At 35.0% G+C, this 24356-nt stretch overlaps 4 protein-coding genes and 1 long non-coding RNA gene across 10 annotated transcripts; 3 read left to right on the top strand and 2 right to left on the bottom strand.

Annotated features, from left to right (window-relative positions):
* Positions 1-24356, top strand: LOC125854241 (aspartic proteinase 39-like). Of its 6 annotated transcripts, none has more exons than XM_049533738.1 (10): positions 1-527; positions 1961-2090; positions 2260-2507; positions 2859-3083; positions 5237-5399; positions 5519-5586; positions 6770-6857; positions 7400-7475; positions 8003-8074; positions 8330-8592. In XM_049533738.1, exons 1-10 carry the CDS (start codon positions 310-312, stop codon positions 8479-8481), a joined length of 1440 nt encoding a protein of 479 aa, XP_049389695.1. In that variant the 5' UTR covers positions 1-309; the 3' UTR covers positions 8482-8592. The 6 variants fall into 6 exon arrangements, with proteins under 6 accessions (XP_049389695.1, XP_049389694.1, XP_049389692.1 ...); XM_049533737.1 differs by lacking the exons at positions 8003-8074; positions 8330-8592 and adding exons at positions 23759-23830; positions 24086-24356 and having other exon boundaries at positions 9-527; XM_049533735.1 differs by lacking the exon at positions 8330-8592 and adding an exon at positions 24086-24356 and having other exon boundaries at positions 9-527.
* On the bottom strand, positions 10036-13548 carry LOC125854249 (uncharacterized). The gene is made up of 2 exons (XR_007445390.1): positions 13319-13548; positions 10036-10102 (listed from the first exon to the last, which is right to left on the bottom strand). It is a non-coding gene; the product is annotated as an uncharacterized LOC125854249 (long non-coding RNA).
* On the top strand, positions 10109-12058 carry LOC125854242 (UDP-glycosyltransferase 92A1-like). The gene is made up of 2 exons (XM_049533739.1): positions 10109-10852; positions 11003-12058. Exons 1-2 carry the CDS (start codon positions 10315-10317, stop codon positions 11728-11730), a joined length of 1266 nt encoding a protein of 421 aa, XP_049389696.1. The 5' UTR covers positions 10109-10314; the 3' UTR covers positions 11731-12058.
* LOC125854248 (UDP-glycosyltransferase 92A1-like) lies at positions 13200-15523 on the top strand. Its single transcript, XM_049533744.1, has 3 exons — positions 13200-13640; positions 13865-14295; positions 14506-15523. The coding sequence occupies exons 1-3, from the start codon at positions 13258-13260 to the stop codon at positions 15189-15191; spliced, it is 1500 nt and encodes a 499-aa protein (XP_049389701.1). The 5' UTR covers positions 13200-13257; the 3' UTR covers positions 15192-15523.
* On the bottom strand, positions 16318-21080 carry LOC125854247 (uncharacterized). The gene is made up of 6 exons (XM_049533743.1): positions 20748-21080; positions 18113-18305; positions 17891-17963; positions 17671-17720; positions 16952-17065; positions 16318-16719 (listed from the first exon to the last, which is right to left on the bottom strand). Exons 1-6 carry the CDS (start codon positions 21043-21045, stop codon positions 16593-16595), a joined length of 855 nt encoding a protein of 284 aa, XP_049389700.1. The 5' UTR covers positions 21046-21080; the 3' UTR covers positions 16318-16592.

Below are 24356 nucleotides of genomic sequence, written 5' to 3'. Positions count from 1 at the left end.
AACAAAAAGGGAAAAGAGAAAAACAAAAGTTGTCCTTTTTCCCTCCATTCCAAAACAGAGAAGAAACCCATGCAACTGCGTCTCTTCCCCTTCTCTTTTCTCTCTGGTTTTCAACTTTTAGCACCAGAAAACTTCATTTTTGAGTAGACCAAGAAAAACCCATCTTCCCAATTCCATTTTTTGCACTTTTCTTGGGCCAATTTCATCTTTGTTTGCTCTTTTTTCCGTTTCTGATCATCGTTTTTGCTATTAATTTAAGAAAAAGAGGCACTTGGGGTTGTTAATTTCAGTATTTGGGAAGTACCCAGAATGGGAAAATTCGATTTTGGTTGGGCTTCGTTGTTGTTAGTTATACTTGTTTGGAGTGTAAATGTGGTAAGTGAAGGGGTAATTAAAGTGAATTCTAAGTTTGCTGGGTTGGAAAGGAATTTGCGTGCCCTAAAAGCTCATGATGAAATGCGCCATCTACATATTCTCGCCGGTATCGACCTTCCTATCGGTGGAACTGGCCGTCCTAATTCCGTCGGGTTTGTTTTTCCGTTTACTCCCTTTTATTGAATTTTGTGTTTTTGTTTGTTTATATGTGTGTGATTCTGCACAGTTTGCTGTGTTTTTTTCTCTTTGGAAGTGACTAACAGTGATGCATTGTGATGTTGTACATTTTGCTGCAATTGTTGTGCATTTCTTATTCTGCATGTTGCTTTTGCTGATGTGTGAATTTAAGGAAGCTTTATGTTAGGAGATCAAATGGGCAGGCTTAGCTGAATTTGGGTGTATTGAGTAAATGATCTGCCCCAAAGTTACTTTGAGCTGAAATAGGTTGGGCTAAAATGGGGTTGACTAACTTTTTTATTTGTTCTTTTATAATTTTTTAACTACCCAATACACCTTTTTTTCCTTTATTATGGTTGTATATAACGTATCAAAGAAAAAAATTAAATCTTTTTGAAAATAGTTTGGCAATGTTTCGCTTATTGATCAATTTGGGCTACATACTAGAACAATTTTTAAATGGATTGAATTGGGCGGGTCAAACTTGAGTGGGTTGTGCACCATCCATGTTACAATAGTCAGAGGTGGATCCATGTGGTGGGTGGGGGTGCACGTGCATTCGTTAACTATGAAAAGAATTTGGTATATTATATACCTTGAAGAACTATCATATATTTTGTAAGTCCCTTCAAAGTTCAAACATATCTGCTGGATTGGGTCATTTGGTCAGGTTGCCCCTTAGCCCTTGAGCGATGACGCATGACCTGAGATCACGTCTGGCTGCTACATTATTTGGTGCCCCGTTGTCTTCAAATCTTGGTCCCACCTCTGACAGTAGTGGTTGTAAAAGTTTTGTTGTAATAAAAGAATTTGCATGCATTATTTGGCTATATTTTCAGTGTCAGCTTTTAATTAAGCCTATATCATTTGATGAATTAATAATTTCCAGAAGATACTTAGATCTCGGGTAATAAATTAGATAAGAAGATCTCGGGTAAATTAGATAAGATGATGAATTCCATGGTTGAGTGATTCGAATGATAGTTGTGTAGTCAGTTTGAGCTGCTATTGAAATCATTCCCTTGATCTTTTGTTATTACAGGCTTCACTTTGCTGAGATTGGGATTGGAACACCTCCAAATAATTATTTTGTTCAAGTGGATACGGGAAGTGATATAATGTGGGTTAACTGCATTGCCTGTCAAAGATGCCCCAAAAGAGGCTATCGTAATGTANCATGCATTATCAATTGGCTATATTTTCAGTGTCAGCTTTTAATTAAGCCTATATCATCTGATGAATTAATAATTTCCAGAAGATACTTAGATCTCGGGTAATAAATTAGATAAGAAGATCTCGGGTAAATTAGATAAGATGATGAATTCCATGGTTGAGTGATTCGAATGATAGTTGTGTAGTCAGTTTGAGCTGCTATTGAAATCATTTCCTTGATCTTTTGTTATTACAGGCTTTACTCTGCTGAGATTGGGATTGGAACACCTCCAAATAATTATTTTGTTCAAGTGGATACGGGAAGTGATATAATGTGGGTTAACTGCATTGCATGTCAAAGATGCCCCAAAAGAGGCTATCGTAATGTACGTTTCTTTTAAATACACACCGAATATGTTATACGTATGTTTATAGTTGTTTTTGTGTGTGTCTATATTTTATTTCTGCTCAGTATATGAATTGCTCTCGAAAGCAAAGCTATTTTTACTTGATGTTGTACTCCGTCCTTTTTTATCTGAATGTTTTCCTGGGCAGATCGAGCTAACACTCTACAATCCAAGGGATTCTCTCACTGGTAAACTCGTTGTTTGTGGTCAATCATTTTGCAAAGACTTCTACAGACGTTCAGGATTAGGCTGCTCTGGTAATAGTTCTTGTATGTATGATCAAGCTTATGGAGATGGAAGCTCTACTAGGGGCTACTTCGTGGAGGATGTTGTCCAATACAATAAGGTGTCAGGTGATCTTCAAACTAAATCAGGAAATGGGAGTGTTATTTTTGGGTAAGATGTATGTTATCTAACATGATAGCAAAATAATATATCTTTAGCTCTTATAATCCTCAATCCAGAGCTTGATTTGTAACATTTAATTGAAAAGGTGATCTTACATGGGTTGCCTTTGCTTCTAAAAATTTCAAACTCATGCTTGTTATTCTTTGGTTTACTTAGCATTTATGAGTGGTCTGCATCCTTATGTGAAATTTGAACTTTTGAATACTCATTTGTTGCCAATAATTAAGCATTAGTTGAGGCAAGATCTGGTGAGACATTTTCTCTTATTCCCTTTGTTGTTCATTCTCTTTTCTTTCTTGGATAATAAGTTTATTGATGTTTCCCCTTGTATTCTCGCAGGTGTGGTTATTCACAATCTGCTGACCTGATCTCTTCTGATGAAGCTTTTGATGGGATTCTTGGATTCGGGAAATCAAACTCATCCATACTTTCCCAGCTGGCTTCATCTGGAAAAGTGAAGAAAATGTTTGCTCACTGCTTAGATGGTGTGAATGGTGGTGGTATTTTTGCCATTGGGAATGTTGTGCAACCAAAAGTGAACATGACTCCTTTGGTACCTAACAAGTATGTACATTTTCCCGAAAGATTATAAAGCTTTTGATTTGTTTACTGCTCTTTTTTGTTAATTGTAATATTTCTCTCTGAACTAGTTGTCAGAGTCTTGCGTGCAGGATGCTGTTATTGAAGTTGACGACTTTAAATTGTTGATTACCTTTCTTTTTGAAATATTGGAAGATAGCAAAAACCGTCATGGTTTCACTTGTCACAGTTTCTTATCCACCTAACACCCATTTTTAGAATGGAAGAATGACTAAAGTAGACATTGCGGCTCTTTTTGTTTAAGAGAGAATGGGAAGTGAACGGAATTCCGTTTCCGTTCTTTGGGGCTTTCAAGCCTTCTTGATCGTTTTCATAGTTGAGAAGGGGGAAGGAGTCTAATGGACATTAAGGAACCATCATTGATGGATGTTGCACATGACACATCAATTCGACACAAGGTCCATGGCTAATAGAAGTTGCTTACTTTCCTAGTAGCAAAGGAATGACAGGGTTTTTTCGTACTTATAGTGGGGGGGGAGGGGGGGTATCATGAGATCTATGCTGGTCGTCAGAATCAAGCGAAGGTCAAAGGATCATTCGACTCATTAAGGGGCATAGTGGTGCCCTCACCTGGCGCCATTTCCGGTCCTAGAAGCAGATGGGTGGACCATCCCTGAATTCAGACCTAAAAAGCTCCTGGGGAAGAAAGAAAAGCAAAGGAAATATTGATTACAAGTTGCATAATATGTCATGTGTTATCAACTTTAATATTACTGTCTTCATTTTTTTTGGCACCATATTCTTACCATGCTGATAGCTTCTTATATAACCTTTTGAAACCACAAAATCTTGCACCATAATCTCAAAGTAGTATTTTCCCATGGGAGCATTTCTTGTGTTTTCATTTTTTCCCTTTCTGGAAAGTTATAGATATTCTGAGTGCACTCAAGTCTCATGGAATAACCCAACTTTCTCTGCTAGGGCTTCGATGAGACCCCTCCCTTATTCATAGTACTTACAATCTTTTGTCCTTGTAGTTGTCTTCAATCATTCTAGACAACTATTTTTCTATTGAGAAATATTTAGTGACCTCATCAAAGATTGTTGCCTGGAACTAGTTTATTTTCAAACACCCTGTATATTTATTTTTTATGGAGGAATATTTAGGAAACTGATCAAAGATGGTTTCCTATAACTGGCTCATTTTTCGAACACCATGTTTCTCCTGAGAGATTTAGTCCTATACTCCTATTTGTCCTCTGGATTCTGTTGCATTGACATCCAGTAGTCAGAACCCGTTATGTTGAGTTACAATTGTCACACATGAGTTGTATAAGGGTTTTGAAAGGGGTTAATAAGGGTATTGGATTACTTCACTTTCACTATTGGTTTAATGTTTTCGATTATATTCTTAGACCCCATTTGTTTATATTAAGGTTTAAACGTTCGAATCTGAATACACATCTAAATATTAAAATTTTGCATGTAGACATTGGTAAGATTATGTGTGTACTCTGTCAATCAGTCAGGATTAGTAAGATATCATTTTGGGTAATTTCATCATATAATTGGACCAAAAACTGATTTTATTTTCCTTTTTAGGATATGTATAGTTTGCTATTTGAACACCAGATGTGCTAAAGGAACGAGTTTGAGTTTCTCTCGATTCTCCCTCCACTTATTTTCTCACATGGTTATCAGAGCCTTTGCGAGTAATTTCTCCCTGCACATTTACCTGCAATTCTGGGAAGAGAATATTGTTGCCGTGCATTTTCAGGAGACTGTGAAAGTTGGCACAGTATTCTCCGGTAACTGTCAGCAAGTAGATCCACCGAAGTCTTCTATCATAAGTTGTATATTCCTGGTGGATGACAAGTTGATATCCTGTGTGGTACTTTTTTGGTCTCCTAAGATTTTTGGGTAAAAAGCCTCTGATTGGAATGTCTTGTGAACCTCCTGAACATCTAATTCCATATTCACAAATATTAGTGAAATAGTTTAGTTGTGACTTCGGATCTTCTTTTAGGTTAATCTCCCAGAACATCTGACATACAACTTCTGTTCCTAGTTAAATATTACTTATTCAGGTTTCTGTTAGTACTTCAGTATCACAACTTTTTCTCCTTGTGGTTGATAAATGCAACAATTTAAATGCTTTAAACTGTCTTTTTTCTTAGGCCACATTACAGTGTCAATATGATGGCCGTTGAAGTTGGTTATCAGTTTCTCAACCTGTCTGCTGATGTATTTATGAATGGGGAGAACAAAGAAGTAATAATTGATAGTGGAACAACATTGGCTTATCTTCCTGATGTGATTTATAGTCCACTAGTGAAAAAGGTAGTTTGCTACTATGGTTCGTTTAGTCTTTTTGGTGGCCACTTAATTGAATCACAAATAGATATAAATGATTCTACCTAAAATTATTGAAATGTTCTGTGTTTCTTCACTTCTGTCAGATACTCTCCTGGCAACCTGATCTGAAATTGCGTCATGATGAGTATACATGCTTTGAATACTCTGGAAGGTATGGTGCGCACTAAGCACTCATCTCTTTCCGCAGTCTGTAATTGAATGAAGTTATGCTATCTTTCTAACTTGTGGTTTCTTCTTTATTTCATCACATTACTCTATCAATTTCTCAATCAACATCCTTATGAAGGATAACTTAGCTGCTGTTGTGTGCTTGAGGCTTGTTTATTCAGGAGCAGTGGCAACTTGATTCTGAAGTGCGGTCATGCTATCCTTTATACTCTACTTCTTGAGATGTTGTCCGCAAGGCAAGGAGGTGGAATTTGACGGCTAATTCTATCTAAAGATTAACTGACAATTGATGACTGAATTGATTCAAATTCTTTTATCAAACTAGTGAAAATTAGATTGAATTGCAATTTACACTGATCCATATGGCCATGCCTCACATACTGTGCAAGATAATTTAGGAGAGCGACATAATATATGTCCAAAGAATCAAAAGTCCTCTTTTATAATGACTTGGATCCTGTAAAAAAACTAGCAATCAACTTACTAGAATAACTGTCAATCCTTGACTTGCAATAAAGTTATTTCAACAATGGTGCTTGGTATGATGATGATCACCATGCGGAATAATGATATCAGAGCATGTAAAGCAGTTCTGTTCTGTTTATTTTGTCTTGTGTCAGTTGTAAATTACTAAAAATCATGGTTTTAGCAATTCACATTTCACTGCTTTTGTATCCATGCCTTGGTTTTGTAACCTAGTCCAGCATAGTCTATTGCCTTGAAAGTACTCTTACAAAACCGAACTGTTTGAATGTTGTTTTTATTATGTAATACTACTACTCATCAAATTTAGTTAACCGAATAGTTTGTCAACTCTAAGTAATAAAACAGCTATAGAAATTTACTTTCTGATATATTGGTCCACTTGAATATGAAGACCCTTAGTATTTGACTAATTGCCTTAAACATTTCTTAGTTAACTTATCAAAGAAAAAAAAAGAAAGAAAAAATATTATTTTATGTGGGGGACTTGTTTCCGCTGGAGGCCTACGTGGAGGAATGAACTTTGTAAGCGACCCAATTCCTTTACATCTTCTCTTCCTTTTATATGTAAAATATTTTTCTTGAAATGTTTCTCTTAATATTCTTGCATTTTACAGCTATTTTTTAGTCATCCAGGTAAAAAGATGTCCAAATGCAATAACTTTTGCCTCCAACTGTTGCAGTGTTGATGATGGATTTCCTCAAGTCACTTTTCATTTCGAAAATTCTCTATCTTTAAGAGTTAGACCCCACGAGTATCTGTTCCCGTATGTAAGTATCTTCTTTTACTAGTTAGTTTTAACTCAATAAAAGAGTGTGTTCTTTTAAGTTTAGCAGTATGTTTAAAGCTTTTTGATCTAATGTAATTAGAATGTAGTAGTCAAATTATCACTTATGATTAGTAGTGTAGGACCATTGACCTGACAAACTGCTTGAACTTGGAGAGTGGAATGTGAATTGTTTCATAATTGTGTAATATTTTAAGAGTAGACGACTTCTGCTTACTTCAACTGTGAATTAGGTAGCAACTTCCCATTTGTCGTTAGAGTTATTTCAGTTCCATCATGTGCCAGATATTTGACGAGATTTGCACAAGTGTACCTCCTTCTCCCTTCTAAGGATTATAAACAGTTGCAAATAGTATCTCAGAACTTTATATTTATATGAACTTGTCGTAGCTTAATATATTCCATCTTCATGATCATGTTACCTAAAGTAATTGACGAACATTTAAGGGAATAGTGTATACATTAGTTGATTCTATGTGGAATATCACAGTTGCCAGTAGATCTGACTTCTGTATGCTCTTTCAGGAAGATTTAGTTTGCATTGGATGGCAAAACAGTGGTAATCAGTCAAGGGACAATTGGAACCTCACAGTTTTTGGAGGTGTGTTTATCTTTCTTTCATTTTTGTTAATTGCAAATGTCAAGGCTACCATTCTGTGATTGGATTATTATATTTTGGATTTTGAATCCAGCATTTGAGAGCTAAACTTTGTATCTTGGAAGAAGTGGCAACTATTTTTATCCCGAACAAATGCTATTTTGTGAAAGAGAGTCTACATTTAAATAAAATATCTTGACACGACTAATATTTATATAATTTTCTTGAATGTATGTTTTTCTATTTGAAAACTAAGCAATTAGCACTCTGGATAAACAAGTGGGAGTGCTCTGGAACCTCGTTTCGATGATTTACGCCCAAATTCTCTTTCCAACTCTTCTAATACTGTTTGAAACTTTGAATTGGTCAATTGCTGTAATGATACTGATGAGAAGTTTATCTGAATTCTTTCAATTACATTGTATGTTTCCTTGGTTGGATGCTCCATCTTAAGAACTTAAAGTCGATTCTCTCACTATCTGATGTCTCATTTCCTTCTAAAAGCCTTGGAGATATTTTGATGCTTGCAGATTTGGTACTCTCAAATAGGCTAATCCTGTATGATCTTGAAAACCAGGCCATTGGTTGGACTGAATATAATTGTAAGTATAAGTTATATCTGCTCGATACTTGCGCTACATTTTGGTACATTGGGAATTATATATGCTTTGTATGGATAAACTTTTTCTTGCATTTGGCCTGGAAAGTGATTGCATCTTACACAGTTGTAATTCATATCCCTATGAACAACAACTGTTTTGGTCAGTTTTATGAGTCATGATCTTTTATATTGCTCGAAAGGTTCGGTTGAATTCACTGTTAAAACTCATGAACTTTTGTATTGTGGTTGATTTCAGGCTCATCAAACATTTCATTAAAAGATGAAATTACTGGATTAGTTCATTCAGTAGGTGCTCACACTCTGTCAAGTGGTTCTCGTTTGACAGCGGAAATGGCTGTAACATTCTTGTTGTTAGCAGCTCTGCTGCACAATCTATTCAACTGGTAAATCTGGTAAGTATTAGCTTCTTTGGTACCTGAGACAAGAAGCGTTCGTTCGACTGTGAAAAAAATACTTAAAAAGTGTTGATACAGCAGCTTGTAGCTCTGTGTATTTGTGTGTGTGTGCATATTTGAAATATAGAACAGATTAACAAAGAATTCCATTTTGTATGTAGCTGACTTATGTTACAAAAAAATGCATTAATGAAAGTGGAGTTCTGGTTATATTTACTCTTCTCTTATAACATCTGAACAAGTTTTTTTTTTTTTTGCTTCACAAGTATTAAAATGCTTAGAGAAAAGGTCCAAATTTGTCTTTCGTTTTTTAAGTATTGAACTTTTCTTTTTAATCTGTTTTAAAGAGCGTCTCTTCTATATTTATTAAGTTTTCTAATTTTAATATCCTACGTGACAAGTTTAAGTTGACAAGATTTAAAGATCTCTCTTTATTATTCAAATTTCATGTTCGATTAAATTAAAATACTTAAATTGAAACGGAGGGAGTACTTATTTCTTGTATTAAAAAGAACAATATGCATTTTTCAAAAAAAATTTGTTGGATTGATTAAAAATTTGAAAAATACTTTATTGTAGAAAAATAAGTTTCTTACAGATGAGGAAATTGGTTTTCGATAAAAATGACGAAAATAAGTTTTACATGTATTATTTCACGTCAATTATGTCTTCCACATCTTTCAAGATTCTTCATATTCCATTGGATTAACAATAGGAAAAAAGTTTCCAGGTAATTAAAAATAAATAAATCTTATTTATCTCATCGCGACTCCTTATCGAGACTTTCTAGAAGTCATGAGCTACCTAAAACCAAACACGTTATGGCATGCGTACCTAATGTTTGGGGAATGTTTGAACATGGTACACAAGGAATTTAGTGAACTCACTTTATCCACGTATGTGATATGGAAACTTTTGTTTCCACATATGCCCCTAACATAAAAAAATATTATTCATTGCACTTCAACTATAAAATTACACCGATCAGGGTTGTGATGGAGTAGTAAGTATTTCTTCATTCTTAACCAAATATATCGGACTTGAGTCCCTCATGTGTACAGAGTTATCTTTATTAGAGAGCGCGAGTCTGGATTTAGTCGAGCTCCAATATAGGTACCAGACACCGGATGAAAAACCAAAAGAAACTATAAAGTAGTACAACATATCTCATAATTGACATGATTTCCTTGTATTGTCGAATTTTCATTACGTAGATAAATTAACCACTTAAATTTGTTACCTTAATATGTTCAAATAATAGTTAATATGTATAGTTAAAGGTGAAGACATATTCTACTTCATGTAATATACTTATAAATTTAAGTAATTGTCGATGTATTCCGCCTCTAATAAACACCTTTACCAAATATGTCTACTCTCTTTTTTCCTCCTAATTGTAAAATGGGGACCACTGTTAATGAAACCAAAAGTAGGTTGGCTTTCTCTTCCCAACTTTCTATTTATATATATAATACTTTGAAATGTTAACAACAAACACAATCCAATTTTTTTCTTCTCCTTTCATCTCATCTCTTTCTACCAAAAAAATAAAATGAGTGGCCATCAAGAACATATAGTAATCCTTCCATTTCTAGCACTTGGCCATATGATACCTTTCATAGCCTTAGCCAAAAAAATCCAACAAAGAACTAACTACAAAATCACTATTGTTAGTACCCCTTTAAATGTCAAATATCTTAGTTCCACTATAGCCAAAGATTCAACTAATTCAAATAACATTTCATTAGTTTCACTTCCTTATAATAGTAGTGAACATGGTTTACCACCAAATACAGAGAACACAGAGGCCTTACCATTAGAACAAATGGTAACAATTTTCAACTCAACATTATCTCTTAAAGAGCCACTCAAAAAATTGATTCTTGAAATTATTGAAACAGATGGTAAGCCCCCACTTTGTATAGTTTCTGATACATTTATGGGATTTGCTAGTGAAGTTGCAAGATCTTGCGGAACTTTTAATGTGAGTTTTACTACTGCTGGTGCTTATGGAACTGCAGCTTATGTGTCACTATGGTTAAATCTTCCTCATTTGTTAGCTATTAATGGGGTTTTCAAAATGCCTGGTTTTGATGATTCTTGTTGTTTTTTCTCTGTTGATCAACTTCATCCATTTATGAAATTAGCTAATGGGGATGACCCTTGGTCTAAAGTGTTGAAATCTTTGTTATTACCTTCTTTTGATTCTATAGGGTTTTTGTGTAATAGTGTTGAGGATATTGAACCTATGGGGGTTAAAGCTATCAAGAATCTTACTAAACTTCCTGTTTGGTGTATTGGACCTTTGCTTCCTCAATGTATGCTCAAGAAAAGTGAAAAAGATTCAATCTTTGAATCAAGAAGTGGTAAAGATCCAATCTTTGAGTCAAGAAATGGTAAAGATCCAATTTTTGAATCAAGAATTGTTAAAGATTCAATCTTTGAACCAAAAAGTGGTAAAGATTCAATCTTTGAATCAAGAAGTGGTAAAGATCAAATCTTTGAATCAAGAATTGGTAAAGAACATGGATTGTCACCAGAAGAATGTATTTCTTGGTTGAATGAACATCCTGAAAGATCAGTTCTTTACATATCTTTTGGTTCACAAAACACAATCAGTACATCACAAATGATGGCATTGGCTGTGGGGTTGGAAGAAAGTGAAAGGCCATTCATTTGGGTGATTAGGCCACCTATTGGTTATGACATAAAAGGTGAGTTTAGATCTGAATGGTTACCAAAAGGGTTTCAAGAAAGAGTGTCAAAGAGTCAAAAAGGTCTACTAGTGAAATCTTGGGCACCCCAATTGCAAATCTTGAGTCATAGTTCAACGGGTGCATTCTTGACGCATTCTGGATGGAATTCAGTATTGGAGAGTTTGAGTCAAGGGGTGCCTATCATTAGTTGGCCTTTGGCTGCTGAACAAGCATTTAATTCAAAGATGTTAATGGAGGAAATGGGGGTTTGTGTAGAGTTAACTAAATGGTATTCAAGTGATGTTGATAAAGAGGATGTGAAGAAAGTGGTGGAAATTGTTTTGGGAGAAACTGGAAAAGGGAAAGAAATGAAGGAAAAAGCTAATGAAATTGGGATGTGTATTAGAGATGCTGTTAAAGAAGAAGGGGACTTTAAAGGTTCTTCTGTTAAAGCATTGGATGATTTCATATCTACACTACTTTGTAGAAGAAACATGTCATCTAAAGAAAGGAATTTGGAAGAGTCGAGCGTGTTTCTGAAATAGCCTCTCTACCTCCACGAGGTAAGGGTAAGTCTGTGTATACTATACCCTCCTCAGACCGCACATGTAGAATTACATTGAGTATGTTGTTGTTGTTGTTGTTGTTGTACTACTTTGTAGGTCTATCGGAAACAACTTTTCTATCTTCACAAGAAAGGGATAAAGGTTGTGGACACATCACCCTTTTCAGAACTCACTTGTGGAATTACACTGCATTTGTTATAGTTGTACTACTATGTAATAGAAATATGTCACCTTAGGAAGGAATTTGGAACATTCTAGGGCTTTTTGACTATATATTAAATGCAGTTGTTTGGTACTTTAGGATAAATAATTAAATTCCCTACTAAACATGATACTTTATGTTCTTTAAGTTTCAATTTGCAACATATCTTTCAAAGGGTAAAGATGAGTTTCAAGTTTGAAAAAGTGATTTTGACAGTTGATTTTCAATAAAAACGACGAAAATAAGTTTTACGTGTATTATTTCACGTCAATTATGTCTTCCACATCTTTCAAGATTCTTCATATTCCATTAGATTAACAATAGGAAAAAAGTTTCTAGGTAATTAAAAATAAATAAATCTTATTTATCTCATCGCGACTCCTTATCGAGACTTTCTAGAAGTCATGAGCTACCTAAAACCAAATACGTTATGGCATGCGTACCTAATGTTTGGGGAATGTTTGAACATGGTACACAAGGAATTTAGTGAACTCACTTTATCCACGCATGTGATATGGATACTTTTTTCCCACATATGCCCCTAACATAAAAATATATTTATCAAATATCATTCATTGCACTTCAACTATAAAGTAGTACACCGACCACTTGCACTTCAACTATAAAGTAGTACACCGACCAGAGTTGTGTGGAGTGGTAAGTACGTCTTTATTCTTAATCAAAGGTTTCCAATTCGAGTCAGTCATCTTTGTTAGGGAGCATGAGTCTGGATTTAGTTGAGCTTCAATGTAGGCATTAGTCACTGAATAAAAAACCAAAAAAAAACTACAAAGTAGTACAACATATCTCATAATTGACATGATTTCCTTGTATCGTCAAACATTCATTACGTAGATAAGTTAACCACTTAAAATATGTTACCTTAATAGGTTCAAATAATAATTAATATGTATAGTTAAAGGTGAAGAGATATTCTACGTAATGGATGTTTGAGGAAGCTTTTTTCCAAAATCTATTTCAGAAGAGTCTAATAAAAGTACTTTATCACGTGTTCATGTAATATACTTACAAATTTAACATATCGTCGATGTTTTCCGCCTCTAATAAACACCTTTACCAAATATGTTCACTCCTCCCCCGGTCACCCCCCCCCCCCCCCACTCCTAATTGTAAATGGTGACACATTGTTAATGAAACCAAAAGTAGGTTGGCTTTCTCTTCCCAACTTTTTATTTATATAATACTTTGATAACAACAAACACAATCCAATTTTTTTCTTCTCCATTTCATCTCATCTCTTTCTACCAAAAAAAAAAACCATAATTTTCTCAAAAAAAAATAAAATGAGTGACCATCAAGAACATATAGTAATCCTTCCATATCTAGCACTTGGCCATATGATACCTTTCATAGCCTTAGCCAAAAAAATTCAAGAAAAAACTAACTACAAAATCACTATTGTTAGTACCCCTTTAAATGTCAAATATCTTAGTTCCACTATAGCCAAAGATTCAACTAATTCAAATAACATTTCATTAGTTTCACTTCCTTATAATAGTAGCGAACATGGTTTACCACCAAATACAGAGAACACAGAGGCCTTACCATTAAAACACATGGTAACAATTTTCAACTCAACATTATCTCTTAAAGAACCACTCCAAAAATTGATTCTTGAAATTATTGAAAAAGATGGTAAGCCCCCTCTTTGTATAGTTTCTGATACATTTATGGGATTTGCTAGTGAAGTTGCAAGATCTTGTGGAACTTTTAATGTGAGTTTTACTACTGCTGGTGCTTATGGAACTGCAGCTTATGTGTCACTATGGTTAAATCTTCCTCATTTGTTAGCTATTGATGGGGTTTTCAAAATGCCTGGTTTTGATGATTCTTGTTGTTTTTTCTCTGTTGATCAACTTCATCCATTTATGAAATTAGCTAATGGGGNACATTTATGGGATTTGCTAGTGAAGTTGCAAGATCTTGTGGAACTTTTAATGTGAGTTTTACTACTGCTGGTGCTTATGGAACTGCAGCTTATGTGTCACTATGGTTAAATCTTCCTCATTTGTTAGCTATTGATGGGGTTTTCAAAATGCCTGGTTTTGATGATTCTTGTTGTTTTTTCTCTGTTGATCAACTTCATCCATTTATGAAATTAGCTAATGGGGATGACCCTTGGTCTAAAGTGGTGAAATCTTTGTTATTACCTTCTTTTGATTCTATAGGGTTTTTGTGTAATAGTGTTGAGGATATTGAACCTATGGGGGTTAGAGCTATCGAGAATCTTACTAAACTTCCTGTTTGGTGTATTGGACCTTTGCTTCCTCAATGTATGCTCAAGAAAAGTGAAAAAGATTCAATCTTTGAATCAAGAAGTGGTAAAGATCCAATCTTTGAGTCAAGAAATGGTAAAGATCCAATTTTTGAATCAAGAATTGGTAAAGATTCAATCTTTGAATCAAGAAGTGGTAAAGATTCAATCTTTGAACCAAGAAGTGGTAAAGATTCAATCTTTGAGTCAAGAAGTGGTAAAGATTCAATCTTTGAATCAAGAAGTGATAAAATTTCAATCTTTGAATCAAGAATAGGTAAAGAACATGGATTGTCACCAGAAGAATGTATTTCTTGGTTGAATGAACATCCTGAAAGATCTGTTCTTTACATATCTTTTGGTTCACAAAACACAATTAGTACATCACAAATGATGGCATTGGCTATGGGGTTGGAAGAAAGTGAAAGGCCATTTATTTGGGTGGTTAGGCCACCTTTTGGTTATGACATAAAAGGTGAGTTTAGATCTGAATGGTTACCAAAAGGATTTCAAGAAAGAGTGTCAAAGAGTAAAAAAGGTCTACTAGTGAAATCTTGGGCACCCCAATTGCAAATATTGAGTCATAGTTCAACAGGTGCGTTCTTGACTCATTGTGGATGGAATTCAGTATTGGAGAGTTTGAGTCAAGGGGTGCCTATCATTAGTTGGCCTTTGGCTGGTGAACAAGCATTTAATTCAAAGATGTTGATGGAGGAAATGGGAGTTTGTGTTGAGTTAACTAAATGGTATTCAAGTGATGTTGATAAAGAGGATGTGAAGAAAGTGGTGGAAACTGTTTTGGGAGAAAGTGGAAAAGGGAAAGAAATGAAGGAAAAAGCTAATAAAATTGGGATGTGTATTAGAGATGCTGTTAAAGAAGAAGGGGATTTTAAAGGTTCTTCTGCTAAATCATTGGATGATTTCATATCTACATTACTTTGTAGAAGAAATATGTCATCTTAAGAAGGAATTTGGAAGAGTCGAGGATCTTTCTAAAATAGTCGTTCTACCTCCAAGAGGTTAAGGGTAAGCATGTATACACTATACCCCCTCAGACCTCACATGTAGGATTACATTGGGTATGTTGTTGTTGTTGTTGTTGTAATACTTTGTAGGTCTATCGGAAACAACATTTTTATCTTCTCAAGATAGGGGTAAAGGTTGTGCACATATCGCCATTTTCAGAACTCACTTATGGAATTGTACTGGATTTATTATTGTTATTGCTGTTGTTGTACTACTTTGTAGAATAAATATGTCATCTTAAGGAGTTTGGAACATTCTAAGGCCTTTTGACTATATATTAAATGCAGTTGATTGGTACTTTAGGATAAATAATTAAATTCCCTACTAAACATGATGCTTTATGTTCTTTAATTTCCATTTGCAACACCTCTTTCAAACATATGATAGGGTAAAGATGAGTTTCAAGTTTGAAAAAGTGATTTTGGCTGTTGTGAAAAAAGAGAGACTCAAGTCCTAGTAATCGTACCAAATACTAATTATGGTGGTGAAAGCTCATACATAACTCGTTATGCTTGGCGCCAATAATGCCAACTGCGAAATCTACTATTAGATTAGCTATTTTCGTTATTACTTTCCGAGTCAAAGGGGTTTTATGAGACTTTCTCCTACTAGTGAAATAGAACTTCTAAATTTGTAGCTAAAACTAATCACTCTCTTATTTCAAGTACATTAGGCGTTTTGACAAATTAAATTTGTTTTAAAATAGTTGATGTTTTAGAAAAATAACAAGTATATACTATTTTTTTTAGATCTACCCTTGTTGTTCTAATTCGTAGAATGTTAATTAAGTGAGACGTTTTAAGATAGATAAAGAATCATTTAAATGAATACTCTTATTATTTAAATTATTTAACATCTTGTTTAAAAGGTGTACAAAACCTCAAAAACACATAAACTCAGATGGTAAGCACCCTCCATCTCCAGTTCGAAGGTTGTTGGTCCGAATCACCAAGGGAGCAGAAAAGAGAGCTCCCAAGAGGGGGGTAAAAAAAAGAAGAAGCAATAAGCACTCTGTAACTTTGCAACAGAACAAAAGTTTAGACATTAAACTCACCATCACATATCATGAAAATTGGATCACTTAAGTTAGTAAACTAGTTATCGCTACACAAAGAACTCACAAAAATTAAAAATTAAAAAACAATTCCTTTAAAGATCTATCCGAAAGACGTCTACTTGAACTCGAATCATATTTTACCTGAAAAATTTACCTTGCTAAACAACACAACCTACAGAAATTCTGCTTCTGTATATCCTCTACCACGAATTTGCGATACAAAAATGTCAAAATGAATTGGATGACGATAGTACAGTATTCTCGTATCGGTCCTGAAGAGGCTACTCATCTTGATTGCTCTTCTCTTTTTTAATGTTAACTGGTATTTCGTCATAAAGACATATCCGCAATGCACCTTCCAGTACTCGTTGGTGAAAGTAGTTCCTATACAAATCCCAGAACTCATCTCTGCAAAATGGAATGTCTACAATGAGATCTCATAAATTGTAGGTCGAAAGATTAAGGGAGACAGATTGCTGATTTGCTATTTATAACACATTCTAAGGGAAGCTATGGGAAATTAGTAAGTCAAGGCTATGAGGAAATATAGGCAGATTGATCCAACACTTGGTTTAAGTATTACTAGTAACTTTAGATCGGGACAAGAGTGTAATCAATTCAAACGTAAACAGAATCTAACCTGACTTGAGGCAGTGTCAACAGTGAATAGCCCTTTGTGTCAGTTTTCATATCCAGCACAATCACAGCTAGTCGAGATAGGCCAAGTGCCTCCACATCTATCAACTTCTTAATCCTGTCACCAGTTTGAAAGAATCAACAAACCAAATTTTTATGGTATATGATAGCACTTTCAACCACAAAAGTATCAAATTGCAAATTGGTGCATTTGGAGATACACCTAGGACATCACCAAGTCATTTTGCGCGACATCTTATTTTATCTTTTGTGAGTGTTGCTTGCACCCTCTCGTGGAAGTGATATTTTTTTATCTTTACTCTATTCTTGTATGATGGTGAATCCATATTAACATCTTCATAGATATAATACACATCTTGTGGGCTGTGGCTACAAATACGTCCGACTAAATCATGCGTGCTTGCAAGAGTATAAAAGCAATTTTGAAACACCATTGTGCATGATTTCATCATTCCTTGATCATGAGGCTTCATCACCTTTGTGGTAATACATTCATAAAAGTTTATAGAAAGGTCGCTATAAATCAACTGAGCTTTATATAAATAGCAATTTTCGTTTCATCTAAATGTCTCATTGTATTGTAGTGGCAAAAACAGACATAACAAATATCAATAGAAAAATAATTCAACGTCACAGTTCATAAACAATATATTTTTAAGTTAGTTGAAATGAGTCCAACTTGCAAGGAAATACCACACATACCTGCTTGGTGTCCCACTTGCAATATTAACACGATTCTTGAGAGCAGAAGCCTGTGATGAATAATAACAAAAATCATCCCTAGCTTTTTCAAAATTTCTCTTTAGCTTTTGATGTGCACAAATAGCAGAGAGCTTTTTTGTCAATGATCCAAAATTATACTTGATGAATCTTGCAAGTAGTACATGGAATTATTATATAAGTACAAGTAGTATATGGATACCTGCTCCTCAATCTTCATATGCTTTGAGAAAAGCTTTGCAGCACGGCATTCACTTGTCAAAGGCCGCAATTCTCTGCCAAAGAATTTTTTTTAATAGGTCATACTATGAGAAGAACTACTGATAGTTGAGCTACATTACTAAGAGCTTTGTTACAGGATTAAGTTATGCATGCCGAACTACTCAAAGAAAGAATAAGCTCCCACTCAACAAAAGACACCAACCTGAGAAGGTCGCACGAACGCAAGGCAGATAAGCTAATAACCAGAACTGCAGGTTGCCCTGGATCAATTTTCTCATCGAGCTCCTTTTCACATAGATTCTCTTTCCATGATGATCCAAAAGCAACCTTCATATGGTCAGCCAATGCACTACTAATTTGAGCATGATCAGGATTGAGCTCAAGCATGCATGTCTCTGTATCATTTCAGTACAAAGTAGGATTCATATCGTAGTTAGAAAAGCTATTCAAGCCTAGAAAAAGAATGAATGTATGAGTTTAAATGCATCAAGTACTTGTCCTCCAAATTGTACTTCTCAATTCAACCAGTAAAAAATGCTCTTCTTCTTTTCTTGATTTTCATTGTTTATCAAAATTTTACATTGTTCCAACTAACTGCCGGAAACCTTTTTCTAGCCAAGGAAACAAATAGAAAGACAACTACTACTACTCCTCAATCCATGCTAGTTGGGGTATGAATCCTCAATATCATGAATGCTTTGTTTGAGTCCATAATATTTTAATACTTCGTTCTAAAGGATTACTAACACTAGGAGTTCTCTAATATACTCTTAGTGCTTATTTCTAAAATAGTAAGTCTTCTAGTTGGATCACTTATATGGATTTTCAACTTCCATTGATTCCAATCTTTTGCTAGATTTTCCTTGATACTGATATGTTCTAAATCTTTTGAGATGATTTCTTTCCATCAAGAGTAAATGTTGGTAGTCTAAATGTAGACTATTTTACAGGTACTTACATATTCCCACACCACAGTACAGGCACCATGCAACATCGCTACCTACTGGGGTAAATGGTATGAAATCACCTAGATCTTTTGCCTAGGCTCTGATTCCGCTGCTATCACTACTATTATATTCACCAAGAACCAAGTTTTACCCAAAACGCCAATACGACCAACTACTTCAGTAGTCATAGCAAGCCATTACTACCTTCCAATGTTACAGAAATCTAAGTAAGCTCTAAACAAGTACTACCAACATTTACTTCCATAAATTTTTTATTTACCAACTCAAACCTCTAAAATTTGATCAATCTTCTATACAAAATTTTTAACTTGAGCAACATATTTACATAATTTCCTCCAATAACCTAGTAGCTAATGAAAATCATAATAAAGGAAAACCCAACTCCATCAACTTAGTGAGTAGTGCAGAGCCACCATTTTAGCTATGTAGTTTTAGTTCAAACTTTGTATTTTGACAGAAAAAAGAGCAGTCCAGTGCATAAAGCATCTAGCGTTGTTAACAAGGTTCAGAGAAGAGTTGCATCTCAAGGGGTGTGATACAGACGTCTAACCTAATGCAAGCATTATTGGCTGCTTACCCGACTCGAATTCTAGGCACGAGCTGACGACAGCCATGCACCACTTGTGTCCGTGTTCCCGAAGGCACCCCTCTCTTTCAAGAGGATTCGCGGCATGTCAAGCCCTGGTAAGGTTTTGTGCGTTGTATCGAATTAAACCACATGCTCCACCGCTTGTGCAGGACCCCGTCAATTCCTTTGAGTTTCATTCTTGCGAACGTACTCCCCAGGCTTAGGGACCGATTCACTCTGCGTAGATTGACTGAACGCAGAAAACCTTCCACAGGCAAGCGATCGTGTTTTTCACAGGATTTTTCGTTACTCATGTCAGCATTCTCACTTCTGATATCTCCAGGTCTTGTCACCAAAAACCTTCCCCGATTGACAGAATGTTCCGCTACTGACACTTGAAAAAACAGCTTTCAAGGTAGGGCTTGAAAGAAGGCAGGCGATCCGATCAGAAGATAAAGAAGATAGACAAGAAGATAAGGGGCGAAGGACTTTTAGAAATCCGATCGGTGTAAACATGATATAAATTTTTCTTTGTCCTTTCTTAAGAGACTCCAAGCATGCAACCCAAAAAGATAGAAAGACCGCTCGCTCGAAGAAAACTCTTTTAGAGCCTGGTACCAGCCAAGCCCCCTCTCCTTACAGGAGCCCAGCCCCTGGTTCAATCGATAGATAGGCCGAAAACATATTTCTGGACAAATGAACAGACCTTTCCTTTTGCCAACAAACCGGTCAAACCAGCCGGGTTCGCCTAGATGCCTAGTAAAGAACGAGCTGGTGGGGCAAGCAGGGAGGATCCAGAGCGTTGCCCCCGGGTCAAACTAGGATCTTCACTAAAGGGGTTCAAAATATGAAACAGTAAACACAATCTACTATATTTATAGTATGTATAAACAGTGTAATTTTCCGCCAAAAAGGGTTTGGATGAATCCCTGTCCCTGTCTTGCTTCGCCCCTTCACACTGAGACGACTTTACCATTACTCAAAGGCTCAAACTTTGTATTTATATAAAAGAAATTCATCTGATAATCCATCCAGCCCCGAGTAAACAAAAAAGATAAAATTGTTGGGTTCCGAACTCATAAACTAAAAATTCTGACTTCTCCTCTAATACTCATAGAACTTGGTTATTGTCATAAGATAATACACAAATTCTCTCATAACTCATGGCTATATTAGTTACACAATTTCTAAATTACAAATCAAGCATAATAATAACTTATTTCCTAACTAAATATCAAACATTGCATAACTTATACAAAAATCAATACATGAATAACTTGTTTCTTCGGAGAAAGAAAAACCTGTAAACGAATCGAGTTCGAGGGAAGAAAGCTGAACCCTATTAGCTGATTGATACTGTTCATGAAAAAACTCCAGCTGCTGTGCTGCTGTAGGAAAACGAACAATATCAATTAACTTGGTGTCTTTTACTTTAATTTTGGATTTCGCACTTTCAATAGATTCGCCATTGTTGCTGCTGCTTCTCATCTTCTTCACTTTTTCCTTCTTCCTTTTGTTATTCACAACTTTTTTGGGTTGTAAGGGAAATTGCTTCTTCTTGTGGTTCTGCTGCTTCTTCTTCTCCTTGCCGCTCCCCATTTTTTGGTGCCTCTGTTCGTTGGTGGCCGGCCTTTTGCTAGGTTTCAAATAACCATATCAAGGGTACCAAATAAACTCACTAGTTTTTTTAAAAAACACATGTATATAGTAATAATTAAAAAAAATTAAAATATAAATAAAATAATTTATAGTCATATAAAATCTATAGCACACGAAAAACGGTAAATTTGGTCTTTCCCGCATTGAGGCTCATTTGAACTTGAAAATGACTTTCTTTAAGACGCTAACTTCCACAACAGCTAAGAATTATCTCATGTTTTCCGTTAGTGCGCTCCGGAAAGATGGAGTTTGTTTGCCCCTCGAGACAAACTCACGCCATTAATAAGGTTGTAAAAGACGTCCATAAAAAACTTAGATAAAAAACAAGTCAGTATCACGTATCACCAAAAGTTCATGGACTATAGCACACAAAAAACGCTAATTGAATGAAGTTATGCTATCATTCTAACTTGTGGTTTCTTCTTTATTTCATCACATTACTCTATCAATTTCTCAATCAACATCCTTATGAAGGATAACTTAGCTGCTGTTGTGTGCTTGAAGCTTGTTTATTCTGGAGCAGTGGCAATTCGATTCTGAAGTGCGGTCATTCTATCCTTTATACTCTACTTCTTGAGATGTTGTCTACAAGGCAAGGAGGTGGAATTTGATGGCTAATTCTATCTAAAGATTAACTGACAATTGATAACTGAATTGATTCACATTCTTTTATCAAACTAGTGGAAATTAGATGATGTTGCAATTTTACACTGATCCATGTGGTCATACCTCACATACTGTGCAAGATAATTAGGAGAGCGACGTAATATATGTCCAAAGAATCAAAAATCCTCTTTTATAATGACTTGGATCCTGTAAAAATACTAGCAATCAACTTACTAGAATAACTATCAATCCTTGACTTGCAATAAAGTTATTTCAACAGTGGTGCTTGGTATGATGATGATCACATTACACTGCTTTTGCATCCGTGCCTTGGTTTTGTAACCCAGTCCAGCATAGTCTATTGCATTGAAAGTATTCTTCCAAAACCGAACTGTTTGAATGTTGTTTTTAATATGTAATGCTACTACTCATCAAATTTAGTCAATCGAATAGTATGTCAACTCTGAGTAATAAAACAGCTATAGAAATTTACTTTCTGATATATTGGTCCACTTGAATATGAAGACTCTTAGTATTTGACTAGTTGCCTTAAACATTTCTTAGTTAACTTATCAAAGAAAAAAAAAGAAAGAAAAAATATTATTTTATATGGGGGACTTGTTTCCGCTGGAGGTCCACGTGGAGGAATGAACTTTGTAAGCGACCCAATTCCTTTACATCTTCTCTTCCTTTTATATGTAAAATATTTTTCTTGAAATGTTTCTCTTAATATTCTTGTATTTCACAGCTATTTTTTAGTCATCCAGGTAAAAAGATCTCAAAATGCAATAACTTTTGCCTCCAACTGTTGCAGTGTTGATGATGGATTTCCTCAAGTCACTTTTCATTTCGAAAATTCTCTATCTTTAAGAGTTAGACCCCATGAGTATCTGTTCCCATATGTAAGTATCTTCTTTTACTAGTTAGTTTTAACTCAATAAAAGAGTGTGTTCTTTTAAGTTTAGCAGTATGTTTAAAGCTTTTTGATCTAATGTAATTAGAATGTAGTAGTCAAATTATCACTTATGGTTAGTAGTGTAGGACCATTGACCTGACAAACTGCTTGAACTTGGAGAGTGGAATGTGAATTGTTTCATAATTGTGTAATATTTTAAGAGTAGACGACTTCTGCTTACTTCAACTGTGAATTAGGTAGCAACTTCCCATTTGTCGTTAGAGTTATTTCAGTTCCATCATGTGCCAGATATTTGACGAGATTTGCACAAGTGTACCTCCTTCTCCCTTCTAAGGATTATAAACAGTTGCAAATAGTATCTCAGAACTTTATATTTATATGAACTTGTCGTAGCTTAATATATTCCATCTTCATGATCATGTTACCTAAAGTAATTGACGAACATTTAAGGGAATAGTGTATACATTAGTTGATTCTATGTGGAATATCACAGTTGCCAGTAGATCTGACTTCTGTATGCTCTTTCAGGAAGATTTAGTTTGCATTGGATGGCAAAACAGTGGTAATCAGTCAAGGGACAATTGGAACCTCACAGTTTTTGGAGGTGTGTTTATCTTTCTTTCATTTTTGTTAATTGCAAATGTCAAGGCTACCATTCTGTGATTGGATTATTATATTTTGGATTTTGAATCCAGCATTTGAGAGCTAAACTTTGTATCTTGGAAGAAGTGGCAACTATTTTTATCCCGAACAAATGCTATTTTGTGAAAGAGAGTCTACATTTAAATAAAATATCTTGACACGACTAATATTTATATAATTTTCTTGAATGTATGTTTTTCTATTTGAAAACTAAGCAATTAGCACTCTGGATAACCAAGTGGGAGTGCTCTGGAACCTCGTTTCGATGATTTATGACTAAATTCTCTTTCCAACTCTTCTAATACTGTTTAAAACATTGAATTGGTCAATTGCTGTAATGATACTGATGAGAAGTTTATCTGAATTCTTTCAATTACATTGTATGTTTCCTTGGTTGGATGCTCCATCTTAAGAACTTAAAGTCGATTCTCTCACTATCTGATGTCTCATTTCCTTCTAAAAGCCTTGGAGATATTTTGATGCTTGCAGATTTGGTACTCTCAAATAGGCTAATCCTGTATGATCTTGAAAACCAGGCCATTGGTTGGACTGAATATAATTGTAAGTATAAGTTATATCTGCTCGATACTTGCGCTACATTTTGGTACATTGGGAATTATATATGCTTTGTATGGATAAACTTTTTCTTGCATTTGGCCTGGAAAGTGATTGCATCTTACACAGTTGTAATTCATATCCCTATGAACAACAACTGTTTTGGTCAGTTTTATGAGTCATGATCTTTTATATTGCTCGAAAGGTTCGGTTGAATTCACTGTTAAAACTCATGAACTTTTGTATTGTGGTTGATTTCAGGCTCATCAAACATTTCATTAAAAGATGAAATTACTGGATTAGTTCATTCAGTAGGTGCTCACACTCTGTCAAGTGGTTCTCGTTTGACAGCGGAAATGGCTGTAACATTCTTGTTGTTAGCAGCTCTGCTGCACAATCTATTCAACTGGTAAATCTGGTAAGTATTAGCTTCTTTGGTACCTGAGACAAGAAGCGTTCGTTCGACTGTGAAAAAAATACTTAAAAAGTGTTGATACAGCAGCTTGTAGCTCTGTGTATTTGTGTGTGTGTG

This window comes from Solanum stenotomum, chromosome 2 (assembly GCF_019186545.1).
Source record: "Solanum stenotomum isolate F172 chromosome 2, ASM1918654v1, whole genome shotgun sequence".
In the NCBI taxonomy this organism is placed as follows: Eukaryota; Viridiplantae; Streptophyta; class Magnoliopsida; order Solanales; family Solanaceae; genus Solanum; species Solanum stenotomum.
This window is presented reverse-complemented; position numbering and strand designations above follow the sequence as displayed.

Bases quoted from the DNA above. Each gene is read 5' to 3' on its own strand.
- LOC125854241 (XM_049533737.1), top strand. From the start codon at position 310: ATGGGAAAATTCGATTTTGGTTGGGCTTCGTTGTTGTTAGTTATACTT. The intron at 528-1,960 runs GTTTGTTTTTCC...TTGTTATTACAG, and splicing joins GGCCGTCCTAATTCCGTCGG to GCTTTACTCTGCTGAGATTG. The intron at 6,858-7,399 runs GTAAGTATCTTC...ATGCTCTTTCAG, and splicing joins ACGAGTATCTGTTCCCGTAT to GAAGATTTAGTTTGCATTGG.
- LOC125854242 (XM_049533739.1), top strand. From the start codon at position 10,315: ATGGTAACAATTTTCAACTCAACATTATCTCTTAAAGAGCCACTCAAA. The intron at 10,853-11,002 runs GTGGTAAAGATC...TTGAATCAAGAA, and splicing joins TTCAATCTTTGAATCAAGAA to TTGGTAAAGAACATGGATTG.
- LOC125854248 (XM_049533744.1), top strand. From the start codon at position 13,258: ATGAGTGACCATCAAGAACATATAGTAATCCTTCCATATCTAGCACTT. The intron at 14,296-14,505 runs GTAAAGATCCAA...AATCAAGAATAG, and splicing joins AATCTTTGAATCAAGAAGTG to GTAAAGAACATGGATTGTCA.
- LOC125854247 (XM_049533743.1), bottom strand. From the start codon at position 21,045: ATGGGGAGCGGCAAGGAGAAGAAGAAGCAGCAGAACCACAAGAAGAAG. The intron at 18,306-20,747 runs GTTTTTCTTTCT...GAAATGATACAG, and splicing joins CGAACTCGATTCGTTTACAG to AGACATGCATGCTTGAGCTC. The intron at 16,720-16,951 runs GTTAGATTCTGT...TCCATTTTGCAG, and splicing joins TTGACACTGCCTCAAGTCAG to AGATGAGTTCTGGGATTTGT.